The 27,577-nt window shown below is 50.2% G+C and overlaps 2 protein-coding genes, 1 long non-coding RNA gene and 1 pseudogene across 10 annotated transcripts in view; 3 read left to right on the top strand and 1 right to left on the bottom strand.

Annotated features, from left to right (window-relative positions):
- Positions 1-2,986: 2,986 nt before the first annotated feature.
- LOC116753651 lies at positions 2,987-15,432 on the top strand (annotated as a pseudogene).
- MRTO4 (MRT4 homolog, ribosome maturation factor) lies at positions 14,726-20,751 on the bottom strand. 3 transcript variants are annotated; one of them, XM_032624624.1, is made up of 8 exons: positions 20,477-20,751; positions 18,662-18,720; positions 17,666-17,769; positions 16,832-16,913; positions 16,489-16,556; positions 16,100-16,251; positions 15,647-15,723; positions 15,222-15,540 (listed from the first exon to the last, which is right to left on the bottom strand). In XM_032624624.1, the coding sequence occupies exons 1-8, from the start codon at positions 20,502-20,504 to the stop codon at positions 15,391-15,393; spliced, it is 720 nt and encodes a 239-aa protein (XP_032480515.1). In that variant the 5' UTR covers positions 20,505-20,751; the 3' UTR covers positions 15,222-15,390. The 3 variants fall into 3 exon arrangements, 2 of the variants coding, with proteins under 2 accessions (XP_032480515.1, XP_032480523.1); XR_004348707.1 differs by having other exon boundaries at positions 14,726-15,540; positions 15,647-16,251; positions 20,477-20,713; XM_032624632.1 differs by lacking the exons at positions 18,662-18,720; positions 20,477-20,751 and adding an exon at positions 18,424-18,522.
- Positions 16,922-18,673, top strand: LOC116749842. The gene is made up of 2 exons (XR_004348717.1): positions 16,922-17,739; positions 17,927-18,673. It is a non-coding gene; the product is annotated as an uncharacterized LOC116749842 (long non-coding RNA).
- Positions 20,722-27,577, top strand: part of EMC1 (ER membrane protein complex subunit 1) — a 24,224-nt gene continuing 17,368 nt past the window's right edge. For 4 of the 6 annotated variants that reach the window (XM_032624605.1, XM_032624585.1, XM_032624590.1 and 1 more), the window contains exons 1-7: positions 20,778-20,929; positions 23,448-23,572; positions 24,262-24,327; positions 24,568-24,661; positions 25,355-25,483; positions 26,465-26,591; positions 27,143-27,292. In XM_032624605.1, the coding sequence (XP_032480496.1) occupies positions 20,826-20,929; positions 23,448-23,572; positions 24,262-24,327; positions 24,568-24,661; positions 25,355-25,483; positions 26,465-26,591; positions 27,143-27,292 (795 nt within the window). In that variant the 5' untranslated portion in view covers positions 20,778-20,825. Of the gene's footprint in view, positions 20,930-23,447; positions 23,573-24,261; positions 24,328-24,567; positions 24,662-25,354; positions 25,484-26,464; positions 26,592-27,142; positions 27,293-27,577 lie in introns of all 6 variants that reach the window. The other 2 variants (XM_032624601.1, XM_032624579.1) reach the window with 1 other exon arrangement.

The following is a 27,577-nucleotide window of genomic DNA, read 5'->3' as shown; positions in this document are numbered from 1 at the left end:
TTGCTACCATGCTGTCTCTCAGTTTAATAGCCTTATCTCTGAAAAGAGACAATTGTGCTTGGCAAATCATTGTGGACAAATGGGGTTTAAGTAAAAAGTGACCACTCTTGCTCCATCAGCAGTGAACATTGGTGATTGAATTGTTGCCACTACTGGCACTTGGTATGTGACCCTGGATTTTGCTGAAGTCTTCTTTTCTTTCACCTGGCAGTGTCTGCAGTACACATTCTCTTCCTTTCACTGGGTTATTTTAAATTCACCTGTATTATTTCATTAATTGGGGAAAAAAACACTTGTACAATTATATATGCTAATAGATGTCCAAACATCCCATTACAATAATGAAATTAAGCAGTATATTCCGATAGTGACCCTCTCATTGCATGCTATCCAAACACAGCTGGATAAAAATGAACAGGTCTCAAATGAGGACAAATCCCAGCCATATCCTTTAAGTAATCTTTATGTGGGGCTATTTAAGTAGCTTCCAAAGGCATTTCACAGCTTGTATAAGACAAATTATTACCTCATGGCCCCCAAACGTGAAGGATAAAGCCTAACATTGCGAGACCTGAGGACAGCACATTCTAACCTGGAAATTCTATTAAATCTTCTGTATCAAGGTATCAGATAAACATCTGAATGTGAAAGGAGCCTCCTAAAGTAAAAAAGCTTTGAAAGTGTTCTAGATGGCAGCAAATCAAGCTCTTCTTTTTATCCCATTCAAACCCCAAAGAATTATAGGTATTTATAATAATCACATCACTGCTTAGAGGCTTTGGCATTTAGACACTGCTGGTATTTGTTGTCCCCTGAACTTTGAACTTGATCCTTCTGGTGCACAGTGCATACCCTTTGAGCTAATCTATTACTAGAGGCTAATAAAGAAATTGTCTTATTTAAAAGGAAGCTCTGGGGACTTCCCTGGTGGCGCAGTGGTTAAGAATCCACCTGCCAATGCAGGGGACATGGGTTCAACCCCTGGCCTGGGAAGATCCCACGTGCTGCGGAGCAACAAAGCCCATGTGCCACAGCTACTGAGCCTATGCTCTAGAGCCCACAAGCCTCAACTACTGAGCCCACGTGCCACAACTACTGAAGCCCGCGTGCCTAGAGCCTGTGCTCCGCAACAAAGAGAAGCCACGGCAATGAGAAGCCCGTGCATCACAACGAAGAGTAGCCCCTGCTCGCAGCAACTAGAGAAAGACCGCGGGCAGCGACAAAGACCCAACGCAGCCAAGAATAAATAAATAATTTTTTTTAAAAAAAAGGAAGCTGTACCTGCTGTATAAATAAATAAATAAAAGGAAGCTCTAATTCTCCAATTCAACATTCTCATCCTTAATAAGTTCTTTCTGAATCAAAACCATGTAAGTTGGGTCATGTCCAAAAAAGAATTATTGTGATGTATTAGAAGATCCAGTCAAGGACAAAGCCTGGTCCTTAGGTATTTTCATGAATAAGCAGTTGTCCACCCTATAGAGACAGAGAATATCTCAACTTCTGCTTTACCCAGATGAATGGCGCTATGGATCCTTAGGTACAAGACTTGTCCAGTGATAAGAAAGCATGATTCAGACAGTGGAGTAATGTAGCCACCAACCGTGATGGTAAGCTAATTGTTTTTTTAAATTATTTTAATTTTACCTATTCTCATGGGGAATGTATCTCATTGTGGTTTTAATTTGTGTTTAGGAATAATATAAATCTTTAACAACCAGGTTTATTGAGGTATAACTTACATACAATAAAATTCACCAATTTTAAGTGTGTAGTTGGTCCCTTATCTACTTTGTAGTCAATTACATCCCTCAAACTCTGCTCCTAGAAACCACTACTCTGCTTTCTGTCACTATTAATTTGCCTTTTCTAGAATTTTATAAAAGTGGAATCATGTAATACGTAGTCTTTTGTGTCTGGATTCTTTCACTTAGCATGATTTTTTTTTTTTCCCTGCCACGTGGCATGTGGGATCTTAGTTCCCGGACCAGGGATCGAACCTGTGCCCCCTGCCGTGGAAGTGTGGAGTCCTAACCACTGGACCGCCAGGGAAGTCCCATAGCATGATATTTCTGAGATTCATCCATGTTGTTGTGTATACCAGTAGTTCATTCCTTTTTATTGCTGATTATATCATATTCCATTGTATGGGTATACCACAAGTTAATTGGTTGTTTCCAGTTTGGGGCTCTTGTGAATGAGCTGACATAAACATTTGTGTGTAAGTATTTGAACGTATGATTTTATTTTTCTTTGGTACACATCTAGAAGTGGGAGTGCTAAATCATATGTAAAGTGTATTTGACTTTATTTTTTAACATGCCAAAATGACCTCTGCTTACAGGAAGATGAAATAGACATACTTTTCCTTATTCCTCCTACTAAGTACAAATAAAAACCCTGGACACCATGCATAACACAAACATGAGACGACTCTGAAAGGCAGAAAGGAGAACCCAGACTAGCTAGGGACCTCAGTACCCAAGGAATGACAGAGGTGAGTTTCCTAAGTTTTCTTTTTCCTTATATATCCCAAACTCAGAGCTGACAAAGCCAACAACCTGGAAATGCTGACGGCCATAGACAGAAAAAGCCCCAACAAAAGCCTGCTTTCTCTAGCCAAAGAACTAGGAAAGGGGCATCCTGGCAAAACAGAAAAGTGTACTCCAGCCAAATGTCGTAGAATAAAAACTGTGGCCTCCCTTACTATCACTCGTGCCAGCAAATACTGAGAAAAGAAGGAAGTGGTGCAACAATTTTTCAAGTGCTGAAAGAAAAGAATCATCAACCCAGAATCCTATACCCAGCAAATATGTCCTTCTGGAATGAAGGGGGCATCAAGACATTCTCAGATGAAGAAAAACTACAACTTTGTGGTCAGCAGATCCACACTAAGTGAATAGCTAAAGGAAGTTCTCTAAACAAACAAAACAAATAGAAAATGATGAAAGAGGGAATCTTGGAGCATCAGGAAGGAAGCAAAAACATGGTAGCAGAATACAGGTAAATAAAATAGGTCTTCCTTCTCTTAAGTTTTCGAAATTACATTTGATGGTTGAAGCAAAAATTATAACACTGATGTGGTTCTAACTGCATGTAGAAGAAATATTTAAGACTATTATAAACAGAGGAGAGTGAAGGAATGGAAAGGGAGTTAAGGTTTCTACACTTAAACTTGTAAAATGGTGCCACCAGGTGATTGTTGCTCTAGAGCAACCTTAAAGAGCGACACAGGTACTTCCCTGGTGGCGCAGTGGTTAAGAATCCGCCTGCCAGTGCAGGGGACATGGGTTTGATCCCTGGTCCGGGAAGATTCCACATGCCACGAAGCAACTAAGCCCGTGTACCACAACTACTGGGCCCGAGTTCCACAACTACTGAGCCTGCGTGCCTAGAGCCTGCGAGCCACAACTACTGAAGCCCACATGCCTAGAGCACATGCTCTGCAACAGGAGAAGCCACCACAGTGAGGAGCCTGTGCACCACAACGAAGAGTAGCCCCCACTCGCCGCAAATAGAGAAAGCCCACGCGCAGCAACAAAGACCCAACACAGCCAAAAATAAATAAATAAAATAAATAAATTTATTTTTAAAAAAGCTATACAAACAGAAATACTCAAAAACACTGTAATTAAATCAGAATATAATTCTTTAAAAAATGTTCAGTTAACCTACAGGAAAGTATAAAAAAAAAAAAAAAAAAACTGAGACTAAGGAATTCCCTGGTGGTCCAGTGGTTAAGACTCCATGCTTCCACTGCAGGGTGCCTGGGTTCGATCCTGGTCGGGGAACTAAAGCCATGTGGTGTGGGGGGGAAAAAAATAAAGAGAATAAAACAAAACCAAAAATAAAATGGCAGACTTAAGCCCTATCTTGTAAATAATTACATTAATGGTAAATGGCCTAAATATATCATTTAAAAGACAGAGCTTAGTAGAGTGGGTTTTAAAAACTGACCTTACTATATACTTTCTACAGAAACTCACTTAAAATATAATGATATAGGCAGGCTGAAAGTAAAAGGATAGCGAAAGTTATATCATGCAAACGTTAATCAAGAGCAAGCCAACATGGCTATATAGGTATCTAAGAAAGTAGACTTCAGAACAAAGAAAACTATCAGAGACAGAGAGGGACATTATATAATGATGAAAAGAGTCAACCAATCAAGGAATAGCAATCCTAAATGTCTAAACACCAAAGAGAGCTGCCAAAATATGTGAAGAAAAAATTGATAGACATGAAAATAGAAAGAGATAAATCCACAATTATAATTGGAGGGGACTTCCCTGGTGGTCCAGCGGGTAAGACTCTGCGCTCCCATTGCATGGGGCCCGGGTTCAATCCCTGGTTAGGGAACTAGATCCCACATGCCGCAACTAAAATAAAGATCCCACGTGCCACAACTAAAGATCCCATGTGCCACAACTAAGACCTGGTGGAGCCAAAATAAATAAATATTAAAAAAAAATTGTAATTGGAGAATTCAACACCCGTCTCTTAACAACAGGTAGAACAACTACCAGAAAATCAGCAAGGATATAAAAGAACTCAAAAGAGTCATCAACCAGCAGATCTAATCAACATTTATAGGACACTCCACCTGACAAAAATAGTATCTTGCAAGATGTTGCTACTGAGGGAAACTGGGAAAAGGGAACAAGGTATCTCTTTGTATTATTTGTTACAATGGCATATGAATCTAAAATTTTCTCAAAAATTAAAAAGTTTGGGGCTTCCCTGGTGGCACAGTGGTTGAGAGTCCGCCTGCCGATGCAGGGGTCACGGGTTCGTGCCCCGGTGCGGGAAGATCCCACATGCCGCGGAGCGGCTGGACCCGTGAGCCATGTTCCCTGAGCCTGCGCGTCCCGAGCCTGTGCTCCGCAACGGGAGAGGTCACAGCAGTGAGAGGCCCATGTACCGCATAATAAATAAATATATATATATATATATAAAAAAAAAAAAAATTAAAAAGTTTAATTAAAAAAAGGAATATCTGGGCTACCCTGGTGGCGCAGTGGTTGAGAGTCCACCTGCTGATGCAGGGGACACGGGTTCGTGCCCTGGTCCAGGAAGATCCCACATGCCGCGGAGCGGCTGGGCCCGTGAGCCATGGCCGCTGACCCTGCGCGTCCGGAGCCTGTGCTCCGCAACGGGAGAGGCCATAGCAGTGAGAGGCCCGCGTACCGCAAAAAAAAAACAAAAAAAACAAAAAAAACACAGGGATATTTGAATATGGATGTGGTATTAAGTGACACAGAAGAATTGTTCATTTTTTTTAGTGTGACAATGGCATTGTAGTTATTGTAAGAAATTGCCTGTTATAACACACACACTGAAATATGTTGGCATAAATAGTATCTCCAGCACAACATTGAATAAAAGGGGTAAGAGCAGATATCATTGACTGGTTACCAATCTTAGGGGGAAAGTTTTTTCACTATTAAATATAATGTTAGCTATATGTTTTTTGTATATGCCCTTTATCAGTTTGAGGAAATTTCCTTTTCTTCTTAGTTTTTTTCTTTTTTTCCCCCCTCCTTCTTCATGAATAGGTATTGAATTTTGTTAAATGCTTTTTTTGCATCAATTGCGATCATGATATGGGTTTTATTTTTTGGTCAGTATAGTAAACTATATTGGTTGATTTTCAAATATAAAGCCCACTGTATTCCTGGGATGAAATTCACTGAGAAGTGATGTATTATCCTTTTTATATATCACTGTATTCGCTTGGTCAAAGGTTTTTATATGTAGGTTCATGAAGATCAACAGGGTGTAGTTTTGGCTGAGTCATACAGTAATTGTATATTTAACTTTATAAAAACTCAGTTATCTGTTTAAAAGTTATCTTTATTATCTGTCAGATAATTGTTTCAGGTGGAAAGTATTCTTTGAGTTTCCATTTTGAATGTGTTTGGACTAAACAAACAATAAACTACTGATGTCTGCAGTAAAATAATAATAATACTTTCCACCTGAAACTCACTTATCTGAGAAAAAGTCTTTTATATTCATCCTCGCGTTTACCATTTCCAGCACTCTTCACTTTTTGTGTGTGTAAATCCAACTTTTCTTCCGTCTAAAGAATTTTTTAAAATATCTGCTATAGTGAAAGCTGGCTACTATGAATTCTCCCCAACCTTTGTCTGAACGAAGTCCTTGCTTTCCTTTTTGAAAGGTGTTTTCGCTTGGGTATAGGATTCGAGGCTGACAGTTCTTTTCTTTCAATACTTCAGTACTGACGCGGGCTGGAGCCTTTGGCAAGTCCCGACGAGAGAACCACAGATCCGACCTCTGGGGCCTGCAAGGTGGCGGGACACCCCTGAGGGCACCACCCCTGGGCCAAGACATCATTTTAGGACCTTAGGAAAGCCCCCTCTGGAAGAACACGTGGACCCCAGGACAGCTCAGGAGCCAAGCCGAGGGAGGTGGGGAACCGCGGGCGTGGGGGGCGGGGGCGCCGCGCAGCCTGTCGCAGTACTTCCCTTGCCCCGCCCCTCCGCTCGCTCCGCCCCCAACGCCGGTGGGCGGGACCCGACCCCCTCCTTAAAGCGGTGGCCCACCCCGCGCGGCGGCTAGTGCTACGCTCGGCTGCGTTTCAGCGGGCTATCGCAGGCCCCCCGCCGCCGCAGTGTCCCGGCTGCTGTCGCCCCCGCAGGCAGCCTCTGGCCCCCCGGGCCGCCCAGGCACCGTGCTGGGCGCCATGGAGATGGGGCGGCCGTGCCCCTCTTCCGGGAGCGCGGCCACGCCGATATAGACACGGCCCTAGCGTACGTCCGAGAGCATCCTGGGCGGCCTGGGGCTCCAGCTGGGCGGTGGCGACTGCAGAGGTAATTCCTGGCACCCAGACTCCGTCCCCCTTACCTCCCCCGAGCCATGCACCGGCCGAGGTCAGGACCGACAGCTTCGCCCTCCTGCCGGGGCGCCGACCTCCACTGGCCACCCCGCAGCTCTGTGAACACCCCGCTCCTCAGGCCCCGTGCACATCTAGCCCCGGACAGCCGGACAGTGCTTTGTCTTGACTCTTTTCCTCTCCTTTTCCCTCCCCTCAGCAACGTCCCAACCCTGGTCTAGCCTGGAACGACTTGGCTAGCCCCTCTCGGGGGGACTGAAAACGGAGTCTGGCGCTGTGCAGCCCCTGCCTCCTTCCCCTTCCCCGCAGGTGCCGGGTGCGGTCCTGATCTGCAGGAATCCTGCCCTTATGGCCCTGGCACTTCCTGGCATAGTCCCAGTTCAGGCTTCGGAACCGGCGGGGATCTGCTTCCTCGTTGCTCTGGGCTGTATGTAGACTGCTCCATGGAGCTCGGGGTGCGCCATTCAGTTGGCAGTGGCTCCCGCTTCACCAGGGTGGCCGTGCCTGGGAACCGCAGGAGCTATAGGCAGTAGCTGTGATGGGAGAGTGGGGGTAGTATGCTGTCTAACTGCCCTCTCTGTGCCAGCCTCCGTCCAAGGCCATAGAAGGGAAATTGACACTAACCCACTCCAGGGAACTCAGAGTCTAGAGATGGGAGGGGACACTGAAGAACACTAGGAAAACGGAACGTCAGACCTTGAAGAACTGCTAGTTTTCCAGGGGGAGTAAGAGGAGAAGGGGCATTCCCGGCTGCGCGGGTGGGCAGTGAGTGTGCAAAGGCAATGAGATCTGGCAGTGCTGAGGGTTTTGGAACAGGCAGACCTAGCTAAGTGGAGGGTTTGTGTATGGGGGTAGGGGGACATCTGTCATCAGTCTGATGCCATCTGAAATGTTTATAATGTGCCTCACAGGGACATAGTGAGGGCTCAGCAATGTCAGCTGTTACTGTTAGTAGTAGTATCATTAGCACCATGTACCATCTTTTACTTTGAGGTCCTCAGAGTGAAATGATTCACAGCACAGATCTGAAACAAAACAAGAATATGCATGCATCTCCTATGCTATCTAGATCACCTGAATGCCTCTCTGTGACAACTCTGGTCTTCTTTTTTTTTTTTTTTAATTTAAATTTTTATTGAAGTCTAGTTGATTTACAATGTTGTGTTAGTTTCAGGTGTACAGCAAAGTGATTTAGTTATACATATATATGTATAACTAAATATGTATATACATATTCTTTTTCAGATTCCTTTCCATTATAGGTTATTACAAGATATTGAGTATAGTTCCCTGTGCTATACAGTAGGTCCTTGCTGGTTATCTATTTTATATATATTAGTGTGTATATGTTAATCTGAAGCTCCTAATTTATCCCAACCCCTTCCCCCTTTGGTAACCATAAGTTTGTTTTTGGCCTGTGAGTCTATTTCTGTTTTTTGTCTTTTTGTTTGTTTGTTTGTTTTTTGCGGTACGCGGGCCTCTCACTGTTGTGGCCTCTTCCGTTGCGGAGCACAGGCTCCGGACGCGCAGGCTCAGCGGCCATGGCTCACGGGCCCAGCCGCTCTGCGGCATGTGGGATCTTCCCGGACCGGGGCACGAACCCATGTCCCCTGCATCGGCAGGTGGATTCTCAACCACTGCGCCACCAGGGAAGCCCCGGGCTTTCTCTAGTTGCGGCGAGCGGGGGCTACTCTTCGTCGCGGTGCGCGGGCTTCTCATTGCAGTGGCTTCTCTTGTTGCAGAGCTCGGGCTCTAGGTGCGCAGGCTTCAGTAGTTGTGGCACGTGGGTTCAGTAGTTGTGGCGCATGGGCTCAGCAGCTGTGGCTCACGGGCTCTAGAGCACAGGCTCAGTAGTTGTGGCACACGGGCTTAGTTGCTCCACTGCATGTGGGATCTTCCCGGACCAGGGCTTGAACCCGTGTCCCCTGCATTGGCAGGTGGCTTCTTAACCACTGCGCCACCAGGGAAGCCCCCACCTGGGATTCTTAATGGGGGTGGGGAGAAAAGTATTTGGTTAACTCACTCCTGACTCACACAGGCGGCACAACACCAGCCTTTTCTCAATGGGTTATTTCTCTGATGGAAATATCTTGCCTTTCCTTCCCTGGGGCCCCAGTTGAGGCCTCTTGCTCTCTTTCCTGAATTCTTGCCGCAGCCTCGCCATTTGCCCTGTTTCCAGACCTGTCCCTGAGGTTTTTGTGTGTGCTTCATTCAGAGTCATCTTTCAAAACTGCAAAGCTGACAACTTAGCTCGCTGGCTGAAAAGTGTTCAGAGTCTCCCTGTGGCCCCCTGAAGTCAGATTCTAAGGGGTGCACTCAGGGCCCTTTGTATCCATCTGGTCTGTGGCCCCTTCTCTTGCCTTGTGTGCCCCGTGGACCTGGTGTTCTAGATCCATGGGGTCGCAGGCATGGCTCCTCACACGCCAGGTTCTTGCCTCTGGGCGGCCTCTGGCTGGCCCTGGAGATTCAGATTCTAAGAAAGCCTTCCCTGAACTCCCAGGGCTCCTCTCCCACCTTGCGCTTATCCCGGCCTCACTTACTCTGTAGTGGCCCCTTAGACTGTGCGTCCTTGATGGCAGGGATCCACTGCTGGCCTTCCTCATCCAGCCCTTAGCGCCAGGCGTGGCACACCCAGTTGTCTGGTAAATAGTCATCGTAATAACATTAGCAGCTCATAATGAGCAAATCTATCAAAGTTCTGATCAATCCTTGGGGCCTCCCGATAAGATATCACTCTCAATTTACAGTTGAGGGGATTGAGGCTCAGAGAGTTTAAATAACTTGGTTAGGGTCACAGAGCTCGAATTGGCAGAGCTGGGGTGTGAACCCAGGTCTGTCTCTTAACCATTACACTAGATCCTCTCCAGCGTTTGGTAAACTGACTTGGACTTCCATTTCTCTCCTCCCAAAGTGAAAATCACCACCAAGGCCAATCCAGTGGGTGAAAAGTCTCTGAAGCCTGACAGCCTCCGGTCCCAGCTAGAGACGTCACTGAAGTGGATGCAGTGCCCCCGAGTGGACCTCTTTTACCTGTACCTGCCAGACCACGGCACCCCCATGGAAGAGACACTGCATGCCTGCCACCAGCTGCACCAGGAGGTGAGGGCGGCCCCCCAGCTCCTCTGCTTGGCCTGTCGTTGCCCAGGAGAGTGGAGGCTCCAGGGCTGTCCCAGAGCAGAGCTGGGGACAGACCCCACTCCCAGGGTCCCTAGCCGGTCTCTCCTTCCTGGTGTTCTGGGCTGCAGTGGGTTCTGACCTTGGCCTCTCCCCCGCAGGGCAAGTTTGTGGAGCTTGGCCTCTCCAACTATGCCGCCTGGGAAGTGGCCGAGATCTGTACCCTATGCAAGAGCAATAACTGGATCCTGCCCACCGTGTACCAGGTGAGGCCAGGGCTGCGGAGGCCTCTGTCTCCTGGGTGCCTGCTGATGCCGGGTCCTCGTGGCTCCCCCCTCCCTGTGCCCTCTCCATACCAGCCATTCCCCTGCTCTACAGGATGGTGGCTCCCGGGTACCCTCAGCCTGGCAAACAGGCGCCTGCTCTCTCCGGCTCTGGCTCCCCTTCCTGCCTGCTTCTCGCTCTGCAGTCAGCCTGGAACACTCCTCCCTGCTCTCCCTGGAAGGAGTGCCCAGGTCTCACTTAGATGCCTCTTCCTCTGGAAGCCTTTCCTGACAGCCCAGAGGAGCCTGAGATCTCAGGTCCTCCTTTTCTCCTCCTCATTCATTCAGCAAATGTTTGTGCACCTACTTGCTGCCAGGCACTGGTCACAGAACTTACTAGTGTATTACAATTGTCTCTTTTGTTGAATATGTTTGTTAACACTCTACCTCACTATTAAATCTCTGAGCACAGCAGCTTTGTCCTTTGGCTTGTGGATGGAAATCCAGTATCCAGGCCATAGGTGGTGCTCAGAAATGTTGGCTGAAGGGATGAATTTTCCTTGGGCGTGAGCCCTCTCCACCAGCACCACTAAGTGTCTGCCTGATTGTTAAGGTCTGAACTGAGGTTCTCCACAGGAAAATTTGGGGTCCCATGCGCCCTCTCCAGCTGGCCCTTCTGCCTGCAGGGCATGTACAACGCCACCACCCAGCAAGTGGAGACAGAGCTCTTCCCCTGCCTCAGGACTGAGGTTCTACGCCTAAAACCCTTTGGCTGGTATGGGGTGTGGGCTGCTGTGGGGACGGGCTCACCCCGGGTGGAAGGGTCTTCCTGGCCGTGTTTCTGCCTGTTCCTGACCCTGGGGATGCCTGGTCCCAGACCTGGGAAGCAGGGAGGGGTTTGACAGGAGGCTGGGCTGGGTCCTCCATCCCTCCTGGGTTCCCCCACCATCACGCCCACTTCCAGTCCAGAGCAGCCTCTGGGAGCAGTGCCAGGGGATCTGATTACAGCCTTCCCGCAGGGGGCCTGCTGACCGGCAAGTACAAGGATGGGGACAAGGATGGGTAACAACCTGTGGGCCGTTTCTTTGGGACCAATTGGGCAGAGATCTACAGGAATCGGCGAGCTGGGCATGGGCTGCGTCAGGGTGGGAAGTGGCATGGGTCCCCTTAGTCTGCAATGGGGAGTCCCTGGGGCTGCTTTCTTGGTGGCCAGGACCTCCCCCTGTGCTCAGACCTTTGCCCCTGGATCCCTACCAGCTTTACTGAGAAATTTACCCCTAAAATTTCGCCAGTGTCTCTGGGGAGTGATTGGGGGCCTGGATTGGGAATGCGTAGAGCTCTGGACCTTCCACCAGGTGTGTGAGGCTATGTCTTTTCCCTGGGAAGAGCCTACTCCCCTGCCCACAGCGGGAGAAGAAACCTTGGATTGGAACTTGGGATTCCTGGGGCTTGATGCTGGCCTGTCACCTGGGGTAACTGAGTAAGTTTTGTAAACTCTTGGCAATAACACTGTCATCAATGTCTAAAGTTATAGTTGAACATCTGTTGGGACTAGCCTTCTTCCCTTCCTTTTTTTCATTTTTGCAAGTTTGAAAAAGTTATCAAAGTAATACACGCCCACAGCTAGAAGCAAGCCCTTTGCCAGTCGCACTCCTCCAAGGTGATGCTTTTTTTGTGTGTTTGTTTGTTTGTTTGTTTTTGGAAGGTGATGCTTTTTAACTCCTAGTTTTCCTTCCCTCTGGTATTTACTGTGAGATCTCTGATGCATATACTTTACTGCTGTTCCTTAATGTATCAAATTTAGACATTATCTGTGGACTGCTGGAAAGTTCCTAACCTTTCAAGATTTATGGAAGCTGAGTCTCCAAGGCTCCAATGCTAGTTTTGTTGAAATGGCCCAGGACTTTAAAAAATTAATTAATTTATTTTTGACTGCAGTGGGTCTTCGTTGCTGCACATGGGCTTTCTCTAGTTGCAGCGAGCGGGGCTACTCTTTTTTGCGGTGCACGGGCTTATCATTGCGGTGGCTTCTCTTGTTGCAGAGTGCTGGCTCTAGGTGTACAGGCTCAGTAGTTGTGGCACGTGGGCTCAGTAGTTGTGGCACGTGGGCTCAGTCGTTGTGGCTCATAGGCTCTAGAGTGCAGGCTCAGTAGTTGTGGCACACAGGCTTAGCTGCTCCGCAGCATGAGGGATCTTCCTGGACCAGGGATCAAACCCGTGTCCCCTACATTGGCAGGCAGATTCTTAACCACTGCACCACCAGGGAAGTCCCCTGCCAGGGTTTCTGATTGCCTGGCCAGGTTTAGGAGCCATCGCCCTAAGCAGTGTCTCTCAAGGAGTTCGTCACACCACCAGCACTTAGGCCTCACCCCTGGAGGATCTTGGTTGATAGTTTTCACCTTCTCTGCTCTACTTAGTTGACAGAGCACTGCAGGTCCATTATCTCCTTTACATTTTGCACTCACCACGTGGGGCTGGCTCAGGGTGTTTCCTCACTGAGCAGGTAAGTGAAGGCAGGTGACTGAGCCAAGGCCAGAGCTGGGACTGGAGCCAGGACTTGTCCTGTCTGTGACCCGGGGCACAAAGGTGTGGTGCCGTGGACACTCCTGGTTCCCGATTTGGGGAGTTGTATCGTTCGCATCCGGTGAGCATGTTCAATGCAAGGATCCTTGCCCACTGCATCCCCGCTGCTCCTACCACTGGGTTGAAATCACCGGTGAGGGGCCCAGAAATCCACATGCACTCTGCTGCTCAGGGAAACAAAACCTCCATTTGAGATGTTGGTCCCTCAGTGCCTCAGGGACCAGTGACCTGCAGGAATCCCAGCGTCCTGACCCGTGCCACCCTCTCCACTCACCCAGCTTCTGGAAGCACTACTTCGAGGCTGTTGCCTTGGTGGGGAAGGCCTGCAGGCCGCATATGGCCCCAGTGCCCCCAGCATGACCTCGGCCGTCCTCCGGTGGAGGTACCACCACTCCCAGCTCCAGGTAGGGAGGAGGAAGTGAAAGAGAGGGCTGCGTGATTATTTCATGATTTCTGGATTACTCCTTTACCTTTTCTGAAATGTCTCCATGGCCCAGGTCTTTTGGGTGGTATTCCTGTTCTGAGAGTTTATTAACTGTCACATTACAAACACTACTGGCCCTAGTAAGTATAATTATCCCAACTTTATGTATGAGTAAACTGGCTCAGAGGCCACTTCACCTAACTGTGGGTACATGAGATAGGGCAGAAGCTATGTGTGATGCTGAAACCTACATTTTTTCAGCATTAGCATTTATCTGTCTCTGGCTGCCTGCTCTGCAGAGGCCAACTCTGTGTCCCTGGCAGGGCTGCCCTCTCCCTGCCATCCCGCTTTCCCAACTTCTTCCAACTTGGGCATCACATACTAATGGTGCCTCTTTCTTGAGCCCCTGTTAAGTGCTAGGCCTGAAGCAAACTTTATGAAATTTTAGGGAATTCCCTGGTGGTCCAGTGGTTAGGACTCTGCGTTTCCACTGCAGGGGGCATGGATTCAATCCCTGGTTAGGGAACCAAGATCCAGCATGCTGCAAGGCACGGCCAAAAAAAAAACTCCCACAACCACCCTGCAAAGTAAAGGAAGCCTGAAGCTTAGGGAGGTCACACGACTAACCCAAGCCCTCCCAGCTGCCGAGCAGCAGAGGGGAACTCGGGTCTGCCTGCGTGCGTCTAGGGAAGCAGGGCTGTAGAGCTGTTCGAAGGCAATGTAAGTTCTGTGCGGAATAATATAGGGTATAGACTTTAGATTGCAGGTCTTGGCAGGCGCAGGGTGGAGGGGGTGTGTGTGACTGGAGTCACTGTGGCGCGCTAGCGTGTTGACGTCTGGCCGTCTCCCCTTGCAGGGCGTTCAGGGGGACGCAGTCACCCTGGGCATGTCCAGCTCGGAGCAGCTAGAACAGAACTTGGTGGCCGCTGAGGGAGAGCCCCTGGAGCCGGCCGTCATGCAGGCCTTTGATCAGGCCTGGCACCTGTCTGCCCATGTATGTCTGAACTACCTACACCAGGCCTAGTCCTGACTTGGGGTGGCAGAGGACACACTCCATCTATCACCTCTTTTATTCTCTCAACCAGTCAGTTCTGACTTTAAGCCGCTTTATGTAGCTAGTTCTTTCCTCACAGTCCCAGTTCACAAACTGTCTCCTATGTTCTTGTTAATACTCCCAGTTGCCTTCATCATGTAAAAAGCCCAGGGCCTCAGGCGTTTCCTGTCTGAGTAAAGAGGCACTAACCTGGCTGGAGCCCAGGCCCACAGTGAATCTGTTTCCTCTGCAGCCTGCAGGCTGTTTCTGGTCCTCCCACAGGCTTGGTGAGAAGGGGGCAGGAGTAGGGATTAGTCTTCAAAGGGCAGAGGCAGTGGGAGGGTCTCCCAGCCTCCTGCCCTGAACCCAGTGTGACCTCTCAACATCGGGGCTGCAGGTGGCCCTCATGCTTCTACACGCGACAGAAAAAAAGAGGGCCATACACCCTGAGGTAGATTTTCTCCCGTTCAGAATTACCTCATTAAATACTTATAAACAGAACAATCTGGGCAAAAACCTACCACCTGGAGCCACCACCCAGAAGACTAAAACCTCCCAGGATGCAGTGGAATGTTTTTTACATTCATTCAGTTTCGGCAGTGGCTTTACGTTTGCTTTAGCCAACACCTCCTGTCTCCTGGTCATCCACAAGTTTCTCAGCCCTGGTTTTGGGGGTTGTGGGTGGGAAAGAGAATAGAGAGTAGGGGTAGGAGGGCGGCAGGCAGGGTGCCTATTTTCCTCAAACAAATCCCAGTTTCAAGCCAGGGGCGCCGAGGGCCAGAGGAAAGGAGAAGGCGGTTCCTCTTGTGCTCCCAGGGCCGCCCGGCCAGTGGTCACACAGGAGCCAGTGCTGGAAACTGGCCTGAGGTGAACGAAGAATCCTGGGGGTCCAAACCAAAGCCCAAACCCAAGGGTTTTTTCCTAGAAAAGTCCCTTTTGGAGGAGACACCCTGTGACAAAGTTTCATTATTTATAGGATAGCCTGTCCCTGTCACCCTCCCTTGTGTGCACCCACAGCAAAATACACGGCTGCTCCCCCGAGAGGGCTGCGGCAGTCTCATGCCGTCCAGTCCAGACAAGACTGGAGCAGGCCCGGAGGTCCCGTCCCAAGTGCATGTCAGCTGTCGTCGTCTTCCTCTGATTCTACTTCCGATTCGGGCGCACTCTCTGGCAAGTCATCTCCCATCTGCTGGAACCTTCCGGACTCCGCGTCCCACACGTACTTGATGGTCACCTTGAATTCGGCCATTTCATACCTGAAAAGCTTCTGCAAGAGGCGAAGGGACCCAAAGGTCAGGAGGAGCGAGTGGGGTCAGAGGAGTCTGCGGCCCCTCCCGCCGCAGCTGCGGACGCCCGGGGCGGAGGGAACTCACCAGGACACGGGCCTGCTCCGGGGTCAGCACATCGCCCTCCTTGCACACCTCGTAGTCGGACAGCAGGGTCACCACACCTACAGAGAAGGGGGCCCCCAGGCAGTTACTCTGGCACAGAGGCCTGTGCAGGGCCAGAGGAACCGGGCCGGCCCCCTGCCCCCAGGCTTCCAGCAGCACCGGGGCAGGGGTTCATCAGTGAGCATTCAGCCGCCCAGGAGGGTTTTTGGGGGGCAGTGACTCCTCCTTCCTTCCTTGCCCTGTAACTGCTGTATTCTAGCTGTAACTTACTGTCCACATTCACCCCACCTGTCAGGCGGGCGCTGTTAGTCCTGTTTTCACATGAGAAAATGGAGGCCGGTAGAAATTGGGGGTGAGGAGGGAGTTGTCTGGCTTGGAAACCTGCGCTCTCGGCCGCTCGGCTGTGACCTTTCAGCTCTGGGGACGCCCCTGTACCTTTCTTGAGGGCCGTGGGCAGGCCCAGCTGCCTCAGCTGTGGCTCCATGGAGTGCGGGAACTGCTCCAGGGGCCCCGGGTCCAGGCTCACGGTGAAAGTGGCTTTGTTCCCAGCTCGAGCGTAGTCCATCTCCGTGTATTTCGTGAACCACCTGAGGGGAAAGAGAAGTGGCAGGAGGGCAGGTTTCCGCCTGGGCCTCGCCTCACCGCCCTTCCTCCTCGGCTCAGCCTGGAGCTCCGAGCCCGGGAGAACAGAGACTCCGTAACGGGATTCCAGGAACCAGGAACCAGGTTTTACTCGGTGCCTCTACTGTACAAAGTCCTGGGCTATTCCCTCCCCGGAGACCTCGCCAACCTTTCCCTTCTCACCGCTCCTCCAGGGCACTTACTCGTTCACTTCCTCCTTAGTGCGATTGGTGAAAAGGAGACCAACTTCACCCCTCAACTTCTTGCTGACCTACAGAACCAAAGTGGGGTGGGGTGGGTCACATTAGAGCAGCGGTTCTCAACTGGGGACCGTTTTGCCAGCCCCGCCCCCTCATCTGGCAACACATGGAGACATTTTTGGTCACAGCTGGAGGGGGGCAGCACTACTCTCTGGGTCTGGAGGTTAAAGGGGAACCGAGCTTTAAGCCCACCCCGGGCCGCCAGATGGCTGCAGTGCGCATCACGTGACAGCAGCGGAGAAGGCAGCCCGGCCTCGGCCCCTCCCTGTGAGGGCCAGAGACTCACCTGATGCAGATTGTCTTTGTACTCGTCAGATGGGCTTCGACCCAGGGCCACCATCATCACTTTGTTTTTGCCAAAGAACATCCTACAGAGAAAAAGAGGGGTCTGTGAATGAAGCGCCCCGCCCTGCCCTCACTTCAGTGCAAACCAGCTTCAGTCCCCGGAGCCCGAGCCAAGGCCCACGCTGTTTTGTAGCAGAAGGTGTGGCCAGAGGCTCCACTCTTCCACGCAGCTCTGCTCACTTCGTCGCCAGCCCAGGGTCCCTCTCATTATTTTCCTGCACAGACCCTGAAACTCACATTCTGTCTCAGCCCACTGTGAGTGCGTCTGGATATGTGGAAGGGGCCTGTTTAATGGTCTGAACCAGAACGGGTGGGATGTTCCTTAAGGGACAAGACCCCAGGGTTCAGGGAGCCCCTTCTCCTGGAGAGGTCACTGCTCAACCCGCCCCCCACCCCCCCAAGGCGAGACAAACTTTAACAGTTAAAAAGCACCCTTCAGGGCTTCCCTGGTGGCGCAGTGGTTGAGAGTCCGCCTGCCGATGCAGGAGACGCGGGTTCGTGCCCCGGTCTGGGAAGATCCCATGTGCCGTGGAGCGGCTGGGCCCGTAAGCCATGGCTGCTGAGCCTGTGCTCCGCAACGGGAGAGGCCACAACAGTGAGAGGCCCGCGTACAGCAAAAAAAAAAAAAAAAAAAAAGCACCCTTCAGCGGGGATGGGGGCGTGGCACTTTGACCTTATTAAGGTGCCTCCTGTGACCGAGGTCACTAACCGCCCCTGTGCTTTGCAAGCAGCCTGGCCCCTCCGCACTCAGGCCCTTCTCCCACTGCCCGCTCACCGGCTGTGCTTCCAGGCACTGCGGACGTCCTTCAGCTTGCTGTTCCTCATGTTGGCCACGGAGAAGACGAAGAGGTACTTGTATGTGTCCACACATTTCCGAAGCTGCAGGACGATACATGGGGCTCTGGAGTCCAAGGGGCAGCAGGGGTTGGGCAGTACTCTGGCCTCAGGTGGGAAAGAGACTGCTCCAGGTCTCTTACAACTGAGGATGTTCAGAGCCTCTAACCTGGTTGTTTCCTCCTTGCCTCTACTACTGAAGGCAGGATACTGAGTACAGGGGCTGCCCTGACGCAAAGCAGGCCTGATGGCAAAGTGCGGGGGAAGCTGAGCCACGGGTCAAGAGCCCACCGTCTCCCCAGGTTTCCAACTTACGGTGGCCACCGCTGCAATTGACCACTTCTCTTTGGCCAGTAATTGCTGACGATCTAGAAACCTAGCTACACTAGGAAGTCTCCTGCTATATGGAAACGTGTAAAGCCTTGTCATTTAGTCGTCAGGGGAGGCGGCTCATCAGCCCTGCGGCGCCCACGTTGTTGGCGGCAGCCACGATGAAGTGGTCTCAAGGAAAATGGCATCTTCGTGCTGGAGGAAACTCCTGTCACCCAGCCTGCAGCCTGATGCAGTGCAGACAGTGGCTTGGTGCATCTACCCACACCTGGTAACTCCCTGGCTCTTTTTACATCGGGCGGACTAACAAATCTCTGCAAGCTTCAGTTACCAGACCGCAAAACAGCGATAACTTCCCCTCGCATCTACCTCGCGGGGGTGCTTCACATGTGAATCAGCGCCGTGCAGGGCAGAGTAAGGGCTCAATCAAGCTGGAAACCATCACTATGGGAGTTTTTATTGGTGCTGCTGCTGGAGGAGAAAGGGCTGGATCAGCACCTTTTTTTTTTTTTTTCCCCAAACAGTATGTTTCCCTGACAAACAGCCCTACACCCACGTTTATAAACCAAATACAAGGTCTGGAAAAATAAAAAGAACACGCTCTTACCTCTTCTATCAAGTTCTGTTTCAGTTCTAAGCCTTTCTTAGCGGTTTTGGTGAGGGAGACTAATACAAAGAAGAAAAGGGGGAGATGATGAGAGGCAAATCTGGATGTCCCGGAGACTCTTTCTTCCCCACTTTGGTAGCCCAGCTGGACCAAGCCAACCTGAGAAAAGGTAGCAAGGCTTTTGTAGCTCCCCTGAGGTGAAGCGAAAACTCCCTACTGAGGTGTGGAGGCTCTGGGGGCCCTGCCAGTGGCTGAGCTAGCTGCTGGCTGAGGCATGTCCCTGTGCTGCTGTGGTACACAGAGACCATCTGTGGCTGCTCTGGGCTGGGGACTGTATCTCCCCTGCTACACCCTGTCTTGCAGTTTGGACCCATGGATGCAGCAACACGTCTTTGGGGAAGGACAAGCACCCTCTTCAACAGCTGGGGCCCAATCTGCCCCTTAACCAGAAGGGTTTGACATTTGTCAGATCTGACCAGGGCTCCCTCCACAGAACCCAATCATTCCACAAACACTTAACAGAGCATCAAATGCAAAGCCCTGGGTCCTAGGAAGAGGCCGCTTCTTATTCATCCTGCCTGGCACTCAGTCAGTCCCTCTTCACGAAGCACACATCTAGAAAGGTAATCACGCCATTCAGGGGCGAGTGCAGCACAGGAGGGCAAACAAAATACAGTTGTCCATTTTCCAACATTTCCACTGCTACAACTGTGGACCTAGCCAGCACCATGCTCTCTTGGATTACTGCTAGTCTCGCTGCTTCCACCCCTGCACACTGCCCCCACCTTCCCTGTCTATTCTCAACAAAGCAGTTAGGGTGATCTTTTTAAAAGTAAAGTTGAACCCCATCATTCCTCTGCTCGAGCTCTCTCCTCCCGTTTCACCTGCGTGTGAAAGCCAGTTCCTTGCAAAGGTCTTTCAAGCCCCGCACACTCTGCCCAATTCCCTCTCCCTCCTTTTTGCTCACTCTGCCCTGGCCACGCTGGCCTCTTGCCCCAGAACATGTCAAACATGCTCCCGCTTCAGGGCCTTTGCCCTTCGTGTTCCCTCTCCTGGACCACCACCCTTCCAGGTAACTCCATGGGTTGCTTATTTACTTTCTTCAAGTTCCTGCTCATTTGTCATCTCAACAGAGACCTTCTCCGGCCACACTGCACAAAAGAACATCAACTTCTCTTTCTCTCTTACTCCACGAGACTTACCACTATCTGAATTTACTGATTCGATTTTCGGTACCTTGGGAGGATATACTTCCCGTAACTAAAATATTAAGCTTGATGAGGGCTCTAGGCCTTCCTTGTTGTAACTGCTGTATCCTTCGACGCCTAGGGAGTGCCAGGTCCCTCTCTAATTTGTTGAGTGAATGTGCTAGAGAGCCGGAGTGAGAGAGACTCACCATAGTAGAGGCAGTCAGGAATACTCTCTTAGGAGGTATCCTACGAACTGCCAACTGAGAAAGAGCCAGCCATACAAAGACCGGGGCACAAGCATGCCAGACAGAAGCAACTTCAAGTACATACTTAGGGATAAACCTGGGTTGAGGGGAAGGCCGCAAGGTGGGGGGAGCGCGGAGAGCTAAGACAGATGGGCTGAGGTAGGTGGGCCAAGGCGAGATCGGGCGCGGCCTGGGTGTTCAGAGGCTGTTCCCCGACCAGCCGGCCTTGGACAAACTCTGGAGGCCTGGCAAAGCAGTCTCCGCTCCCTGACCAGACCCGGCTCCAGCCCCCACCCCCGTGCTTCCCCCGGGAAGCCCCTACCGCAGGTGACAGCCAGCCCGCGAATTCCTCACCGGGTCCCAAGACCCCCTTTGCCCACCTTTCTTGTCGCGCTTGGATTTGGGCATCGCGCTGCAGCCACGTGCGGCGGAAGACGGTGCTGCCTATTAGGACCTCGGCGGCGCTGGGGCCTCTGGGACGGCCCTCGGGGGCTGCCCTTGCGCGTGCCTGACCCAATCTGCGCTGAGGCCCGCCTCTCCCAGCCCCGCCGCCGCCTGCGCTCTCCCTCGAGTCTCCAGAGCGACTTCCTGCGCGGGCGGGGGATCCCAGAGTCCTGGGCGCCCCACCGAGAGCTCCGCGTGCGGTTCCCAACTCTATGGTTCCGCGGAGGCGGAGCCTGAGGCCCGGTGCATGCCGGGCCGGCGGCGGGCCGAGCCCGGGCTCCCATCATGGCGGCGGCGGCGGCTGCGGTGGCTTCCGGAATTTGGCTCTGGGCTGCCCTGCTCATCCCTGCGGCCGCGGTCTACGAAGACCAAGTGGGCAAGTTTGATTGGTGCGTACGTGGGAGACCTATTCGGGAAATATTTTCCCAGTACTTGTCTTCTTTCTAAAAGGATGGGGAGTGGTTACCATGCAGCACGGCCGGCTGCATAACGTGCGGGGCCCAGGGGAAAATGAAATGTGAGACCCCTTGTTCAAAAGTTAAGAGTTTTAAGGTGGCGACGGCAGAGCATTAAACCGAGAGTTGGAGGCCCTTCTGAGCCAGTCCCTGTGCGGCTGTACAGGTCGCAAGCCCGTGAAGCGGGCTCTGCCAATCCGGGCATGCCTGAGGTTCTGGTCAGAGGTCACTCTTCTTCTCCTCCATCAGGCCCCATTTCTGTGACTGTCAGGTTTCTTATCTACTGGGTGTCAGACGTCGACAGCCCTCAGTGCACGCCGTCTTTCCCCACCCCTCTAGCCCAACCCTTGCATGGGCTCAGAACAGGACCACCCAAGACTCACATCAGCCTTGAGGTGCCCTCACTCACTGGCTCACGCGCTCACTCTTCTTTCATTCACTCACTTTCATTCATTCACTTACTCTTCATTCAGTCTCTCATTCAATCACTCATTCACACATTCAGTCGCTTTTTCAGTCATTCATTCATTCACTCACCCACGCCTTCCTTAAGGCCATGGAGTTGGCTCACTTTTGCTTGAATGTCAGTTTGCCACTTAAGCATTGTGCGGTCTTGGGAAAATGACTTAACCACTCTGTGCCTTGTTTTCTTTATCTGTAAAATGGGTTTACTAGTAGTCCATTACCTCTTTCAGTAGTTGTAAGGATGAATAAGACAATTCTTTTAAGTTATTCAACACAGTGCCTGGCTCACTGAGTACAATCAGTTTGTTACCAATAATTACTATTGAGGGAACACTTTATCCTTCCGAGCCCAGCTCCTCGCTGAAGTCTTTTCTGTATCAGACAAATTAATTCGCATGTTTGTTGAGTGCCTGTTGTGGATCAACAATCATTCTAGGTGCTGTGGACACAGAGATGGAAAGGAGCTCAGTCTAGGGGGGCAGATATATAAGTTATGTGATATAAGACAGTGTGACAAATGCAACATGAGTCACATTTTTAATGATGTGGGCAGATGCTCACAATATAATACGTATAGCTGACTCTTGAACAACGCAGGGGCCGAGGGTGCTGACCTTCCCTGCGGTCAAAAATTGAGCATAACCTATGGTAAGCCCTCTGTATCTGCAGTTCCACATCCGCAGATTCAACCAACTGCAGACCGTGTAGTTCTGTATTTACTGTAGAAAACAACCAGTGTATAAATGGACTTGCGCAGTTCAAACCTGTGTTATACAAGGGTTAACTGTATATAATACACATGTACAGCATGTGATTCCAATTTAGCAGAATCCTAGGTATATGCAGTTTATAAATTGAAAAGTAAACAGAAGGAAATACACCAAAATGTTGAAAAGTTTATGGTTGAAGAAAAGAAGTTCATGGATGGTGGTATTTTAGGCATTTTTTGTTTTCTTTTTTATACCTTCATGTTTTCTACAAGAAGCAGGCATTACTTTTATAGTCCAGATAAAAGATAACAGCATTTTTTTTAAAAAGCATGGGATTTAGACTAAGAAGTTCTTAATTTTGCATTCTAGTTCTGATAGTAATTTGTTGACCTCAACGGACTTTGGTTTACTCACCTGTAAAATGGGAGTGATGATATTTGTCCTATGTACTTCCTAAAGTGTTTAGTGACGACAGTGAGATTAAAGTATGTGGAAATACAGATAGAAACTGTCAATTGTCATGTAAACCTGTCTCTCTATACTAGTGTAGTTTCTTCTTTTTTAAAAAAAATTAGACCAAACAACATAACAAGGGAAATTCAGTGTAAATGTCAGGTGTTTAATTTGCTAGAGGTTGTAATTCATGAACGGCAATATGCAACACACCTCCTCTGTACTTGGTAGTATGCCTCAGGAAGCTAAGTACTTTCACTTTATGCTTAGATAAGGGTGTTGAAAGTGATGGGGTGTATTCCAAGGAAAGGATGAGTAATGAGTCAGATGGATCCTGAACATAGCGTGGGCTAGAGCAGGCTGCAGAGAACACAGGGCCTGACCCTGATCTATCAAGTTTTGTAAGAATATTTGCATAATTTTTCTCCAAATGAGAATAGAAGGAAAAGTTGGATTGTATGCTCTTCTCTCAGGTGTAATGTGAGTGTCTAGTCTCACTATTAATGGGTACAGAGAGGACTGTAGTTTTGTTCTAGGGGGATTTAGGCCAGGTGCTCTTTTGGGTGTTCCTTATCTTGAGATAAACAAGTGCTTGTATTTAGAAGGAAGACTGTTGTATTTCTCATCGATTAGGGTACATTCTCTCTTCTTCTTCCCATTGCCTGGAAATCTTGGTTTTGGTCAGATCTCTTCGTTAACAAACATTTCTCATGCAACCTGAGATAGTTATGATGGTGATACCCTCATGTATTTGTGCAGTTGTCTTTTTCCAGAGCGTTCTGTGCAGTGATGGTTTGGGCCCCTTCCTGTGCTCTTTCCTTTAGGAGACAGCAGTATGTCGGGAAACTCAAGTTTGCCTCCTTGGAATTTTCCCCTGGATCCAAGAAGTTGGTTGTGGCCACAGAGAAGAATGTGATTGCAGCATTGAATTCTCGAACTGGGGAGATCTGTGAGTGAACTGTGTAGAGGGCTAGCTGGGGATGGCATGGCTGCCTGTAGTGGATCCAGGATGCCCTGTGGCTTGTGAAGGCCACGTGGCTGATTCCCCACTTGGGGACAGGTTGGCCAAAGGTTGCATCTCTTATTGGATCCTGATCGTTTTATTTTGTTCTTTTTGTTTTTTTGGTCTTGTCGGTTTTGAATATTTAATGTATTCCTATAACTGGCCTTTGAGTTTATTTCCTCAGCCCAAGTCCTGACTGTTCTTAAATAAGATACTGCTGCAAAAAACACATTATTCTGTTTCGCACTAAAGTTTTGGATGGGCCCCTCCCTCCCCCATTACTTATATTGCTTTTATGGATGTTTGTTGGCATTAAAATCATGGAAATGTAATTTACAGTCACTACTTTTCTTGTGAGTCGTATGGATTTTGTGAATTTTGTCATTGTCCGTTTATATGTTTGATGGGGTGCTGGTGGGGATGGGAAGTGCGGAGACCTCAGATTGGGACAATAGTCGCTCCCCTCATTAACCAGTGAGTGGGAGTGGGTCATTGCCAGTTAGCTGTAATCCTTCCCTCCCTTGAAGTAAAATTGGGCACTTCCGTGCAAACGAAGGCGTCTTCGGTCCTCTCTTGCCTCGCTTCTTGGATGCCTTGCTGTGGTTCATAGTAATGTCGACTCTCCTGTCTCTCAGTGTGGCGCCATGTTGACAAGGGCACAGCGGAAGGGGCAGTGGATGCCATGCTGCTCTGTGGACAGGGTAGGTAGAATCCTGCTCTGTCCCTATGATGGCGTCGGCTCCCTCTCGTCTTTGCTTGGTTCCTTCCTTTGTTCAGGGTCTGGTAGCAAATGGAGTAGGGGTGTTCCCAACAGGAAAGGACAGGCATAGTTTCTATTTGCACTTATACATTAGAGGTGAGGCCACTGCTCACAGACCCTAGGAGGCTACAGACAGAGCATCAATTTGGGAGATGATCTCACGTGGTTTTTTCTCTTCCAGATGCAATCACTGTGTCCAATGGAGGCCGGATCATGCGCTCCTGGGAGACTAACATCGGGGGCCTGAACTGGGAGATTACCTTAGACAGTGGCAGGTAGAGGGGAAGAAGCTGAATTTCATCTTGGTTTGGTTAAAGGCTTTGCTGGAACACAGATCTGCATAGATGGCAACTCTGGGACTTCTGGCTTTTTTCCCAGGGGAAGAAACCACAGAAGAGCCAGAGAGCATCAAACACCCAGTTTTTGATGTTCTTGAGGTTATGGGACACATGTGCTTACTCAGCCAGCATTTATTGAGCACCTGTCAGATACACAGCTCTGTGCTGGGTGCGGTGGTCATTCTCGTGTTGACTGCTTTTCCTAATCTTACCATGACACAAGAGCTTTGCAATGTTGTAGGTATGAGGATGTGATATAACACATCTAGTGTTTTAATTTTATGATGAAGAACAGTTGGAGCTGCTGTTACGTCTTTGCTAAAGTTGTTTAAATTATAGAGTTTACTTGCATTAGCTTATACATCTTCTGGTAGTAATTCATTTGGTAAGTACTTGGGGAGCCCCCAGGCTCCCCAAGCCGCCAGGGTTTCAGGGAAACAGTATAGCCAAGTGGCTGAAAGTACAGTCTCGCAAGTCAGCTAGTGGAAAGCAGAGCCAAGATTAGGATCCAGATGCATTTGACCCCAAAACCTGTTTCGTTACCTACCGAGCTATGGTGGTTGTGTTCCGGATTGTCCAGCCTGAGGCCCAGGAGGCTCTGGGCAGCGCTCACCCCGTCCCTCTGCTCAGTTTCCAGGCGCTTGGGCTGGTAGGGCTGCAGGAGTCGGTGAGGTACATTGCCGTCCTGAAGAAGACCACTCTCGCCCTCCATCACCTATCCAGTGGGCACCTAAAGTGGGTGGAACATCTCCCGGAAAGGTAAAGCTGCCTTCCCCCCAGGTGACGGCTACCTCCTGCTCTCTACAAGCCCACCTTTCTCCTTGGGGCTTGAAGCGTTTGCTTTGACTCAGGCTTACCTTAAGTTGGCATCCTGTCTAGCGTGTTGGGCTCACTAGCTCTAGGCCTGAATTCCAAGGCTGTGGCTGCCTCTTGAGTTTCCTTTGCAGTGAGGAGAAAACTCTCCATCTGGGCATGAGAGCCAGTCAAGCAAGGGGAGTGGCTCCTTCGCTCACTCACTTTGGCAGGGACCCAAAACTCAAATTCCTATGGGGGGACTTCCCTGGTGGCACATTGGTTAAGAATGTGCCTGCCAATGCGGGGGACACGGGTTCGTGCCCTGCTCCGGGAAGATCCCACATGCCGTGGAGCAGCTAAGCCCATGCGCCACAACTGCCGAGCCTGTGCTCTAGAGCCCATGAGCCACAACTACTGAAGCCCACGCGCCTAGAGCCCGTGCTCCGCAACAAGAGAAGCCACCGCAATGAGAAGCCCGCGCACCGCAACGAAGAGTAACCCCCGCTCACCGCAGCTAGAGAAAACCTACCGCAGCAAAGGAGACCCAATGCAGCCAAAAAAAAAAAAAAATTTACTATGGGGCCAGGTGTATAGCAATCGTGAGCAAAGCAGGCCCTGTGGGGATTATGGGGAGCTGCAGTGTGCCTGGCCTACCTCGAGGGGGCAGCCTTACTCAGCTGATTGGTGCCCTGTAGGAATGTAAGTAGGCCTAGTGTTACTATGTCTCACCTTTTACGAAAAAACTAGAAATCTTGTTCTTACATGTTAAATCTCAGGTCTAAATGTTGACAATGAATTCAAATTAAAAAATAAAAGCTGTGAGCCAAACAAAACCTATTTGGGACTGTTTGTGACATCCTGGTGGCCTGGTTTCGGAAGACCCCTGAGGATACCCCTGTCCTGTGGCTAAAGCTGTTTCTCCCTGCTTTTCCTTCCCTCTCCCAGTGACAGCATCCATTACCAGATGGTGTATTCCTACGGCTCTGGGGTAGTGTGGGCCCTCGGAGTTGTTCCCTTCAGCCATGTGAACATTGTCAAGTTTAACGTGGAAGATGGAGAGATTGTTCAGCAGGTCTGGTCTGGCTCGAGGAGCCTCGTGAATTGTGGAGGGGAATAGAGTCCTTCTTTGCTCTGGGGACCAGGGAACTCGGCTGGGCGGATGCAAAAGCCATTCATAGTCCCTGATTCTGGGCACTTGGAGGCTGCATTCTGCTCATCAAGCATTTATTTAAAGCCCTCTCATTTGCACATGGTGCTCTCCTGGGGTGGCTAAAAAAATTGTATATGTCTATTCATTGCCTGCAAGTATCTTATAAGATAATACTGTAGGGTAATAATAGGAAGCCATGTATGACAACTGTAGCAGAGAAATGCTTATCTGAAATGTCAAGTATTAAAAAGGATCTGGTATATTTTTCAAATGACCAGAAAGCCAATCCTGATTGTGTCCAGCTTCGGAGCTCTTGGGAGGCTGGGTGGGATGGGGAGAACTCCTTCGGAACCCACCAGGAAGACCCTCTGAGCTTAGGCCCCCCAGTGGGATCCAGTGCTGACGTAGCTTATGAGCTGAGAGGGAAATGTGAAAATCCCCAGGAGCCTCCTGTTCTGATGTCTTCCCTGCAGGTCAGGGTGTCGACTCCCTGGCTGCAGAGTCTCACCAGAGCCTGCGGTGTGGTGGATGAGGCTGTCTTGGTATGCCCTGACCCGAGCTCACGGTCCCTCCAGACCTTGGCCCTGGAGACGGAGTGGGAGTTGAGGCAGATCCCGCTGCAGGTGAGAGGATGCGTCCTCTGGTGCGAGGCATTGCTTTTGCTGCTTGGAAAGCCTTTCTCCCAGTGTCACTGCTTCCTTCCTGAGGCTTGGCAGCCCTTGGGAGGTCAGGCCTCTGGCTGAACTGGTATGAGAGGAAATGGGCCACTCTCCTCTTTGGATAACCTGAATGGGAGCTTCTGGAGCCACATGCCGTGGCCCCGTTACCCTCGCTGGCAAAGTGGGGCAGAGGCTACCAGCCTGGGACGATCAGTGACTTGTCTGCTCTGGCCCTTATCCTTTTTCTTC

This window comes from Phocoena sinus, chromosome 1 (assembly GCF_008692025.1).
Source record: "Phocoena sinus isolate mPhoSin1 chromosome 1, mPhoSin1.pri, whole genome shotgun sequence".
Taxonomy (NCBI): Eukaryota; Metazoa; Chordata; class Mammalia; order Artiodactyla; family Phocoenidae; genus Phocoena; species Phocoena sinus.
Note: the sequence above shows the minus strand (reverse complement) of the source record. Positions and strands in the feature narration are given on the sequence as shown.